Here is a 1,737-nt window from a genome sequence, read left to right on the forward strand (position 1 = left end):
GGTAAAGTTACTCACTCTGATTGCTGTCCATGTCGTCCATCTTTAGTGATCCAATTCGGCAGGTGGCGCTGTTACAAAAGAATAGGGTCCTAGAACTGCAGTCCTGAAACTGCAGCCTCCAGTTGTGCAGGAACACCCTTCTCACAACCTAAGCCCTTGATCACTTAGAATCTGCTATAGAGTTGGTTTATTGTTTACATTTTCCCCTTATGAATTTGTTTGGTGCAGCATTCTATGTGTATATGCTTGGGCTGTTATAAATGTAAAAAAAATATATATATATATATATATATTATAGAGAATTTGTCATTATTAAATATTTTATTTAGTTATATTAAATAATTATATGTGTATATATGTATAAAAGCATGCTGTGTGTTTTGTCACACTTTTTTTTTTTTTTTTTCCTGCAGTTTGGATTTGAAAAATAGGTTTTACTGTTCTAAAAATGTCTGCAAGCATCCTTTTAGCTCACATTACAGTGCAAAAACATTGTAATAATATACTGAAACTATTAGATTAGAAATTCGTATTGTTTTTTTTTTAATCCTCCCTCGGTTCTCCTTTTACCTTGCCAGGGGTGAGCCTGTTGGTTCCACCAGGGACAATTCCTCAGGGCAAGTTCTACGAGATGTATCTCATTATCAACAAATGGGAGAAAACAACGTAAGTCAGCTACTTGAAACTCTTTCTCAGTGCCCTGCCCCCATAACACTGTAATTTCCCAACATATAACGCTTGCATTTATCTGTCACTTTGTGCACTTGCAAACAGTCCAGTTCAAGACATTTCAACAGCCCTTGCAGAGCAATATTGACTGCACAAACATTGTGACCCCAATGGCAGCGCTAGGGAGAAAATAACATTTCAAAACTATGACACAGTGGAAAAACACAAACAAATATGTCTTGAAAACACTGAATGGTTGTCTGAGCTCTGACTTTTTTGCTGAGGCTCTCTCTCTCTTTTTTTACAGTGTTTTTTTTTATTGTCAAATATGAAATATATAAATATCACTGTGCCTTCAGAGCTTGCAGACTGCAAGCTTTGTGATTCTCACTATTTGTAGGTGCCATAAATTTTCTCAAAACACTAATAATTACTGCCAGAGTCATGGCTCTGGGTTAACACATCCTAGTCCTTTTACACACTGAGCTCTGATGCGCATGTGGCCGACACAAGTTTGAATCTGGCTTGCAACATTTCTGTATCCCACTCCCCCATCTTTCTTTTCCACTATCCTTATAAGTGGCAAAACGACAAAAATACATTAAAGTGCCCCTATTATGGGTAATGAAAGGTTCATATTTTGGTTTTGGGAGTCCCCAACAGGTTGACATGCATGCAAGGTCAAAAAACACTTTCATTGTCTTATAATATGCATTTATTTTTACCTATTTGCTCAAGGACTCCCAAACGATTCGTTAAACAATTCATTTTTCCAATCCCCTCCTTTGCTTGATGCTAATTTGCTGTGATTAGTCCGATTGGTCTCATTTTCATTTCATCATGCCTGTAATGCCTGATAAAGCAGCGTTTGTGATCCCAATGCTGCTTTGTGTACAACGTTACCGGGGAAACAGCTATTTTACGCTCCAAAAGCGGCACCTAGTGGCAAAGAATGAATTTGCATTTTCATTCAGACCAACGGAAAAACCAACAAGTTGGCGGGCAATATGCTAATGTTTCATGTTGACATCAACATGAAACGGCTTGGGATTCGTTTTAAAAACGACT

General features: G+C 37.6%; 1 protein-coding gene across 1 annotated transcript in view; it reads left to right on the forward strand.

Annotated features, from left to right (window-relative positions):
* LOC107716335 (netrin receptor UNC5B-b-like) overlaps nt 1-1,737 on the forward strand; it is a 58,518-nt gene that overhangs the window by 52,289 nt on the left and 4,492 nt on the right. Inside the window, exon 12 of the mRNA XM_016522734.1 lies at nt 579-666. Within this exon, the coding sequence (XP_016378220.1) occupies nt 579-666 (88 nt within the window). The remainder of the gene's footprint in view (nt 1-578; nt 667-1,737) is intronic.

Source organism: Sinocyclocheilus rhinocerous, unplaced genomic scaffold (genome assembly GCF_001515625.1).
Source record: "Sinocyclocheilus rhinocerous isolate Xijiao unplaced genomic scaffold, SAMN03320098_v1.1 scaffold869, whole genome shotgun sequence".
Taxonomy (NCBI): domain Eukaryota; kingdom Metazoa; phylum Chordata; class Actinopteri; order Cypriniformes; family Cyprinidae; genus Sinocyclocheilus; species Sinocyclocheilus rhinocerous.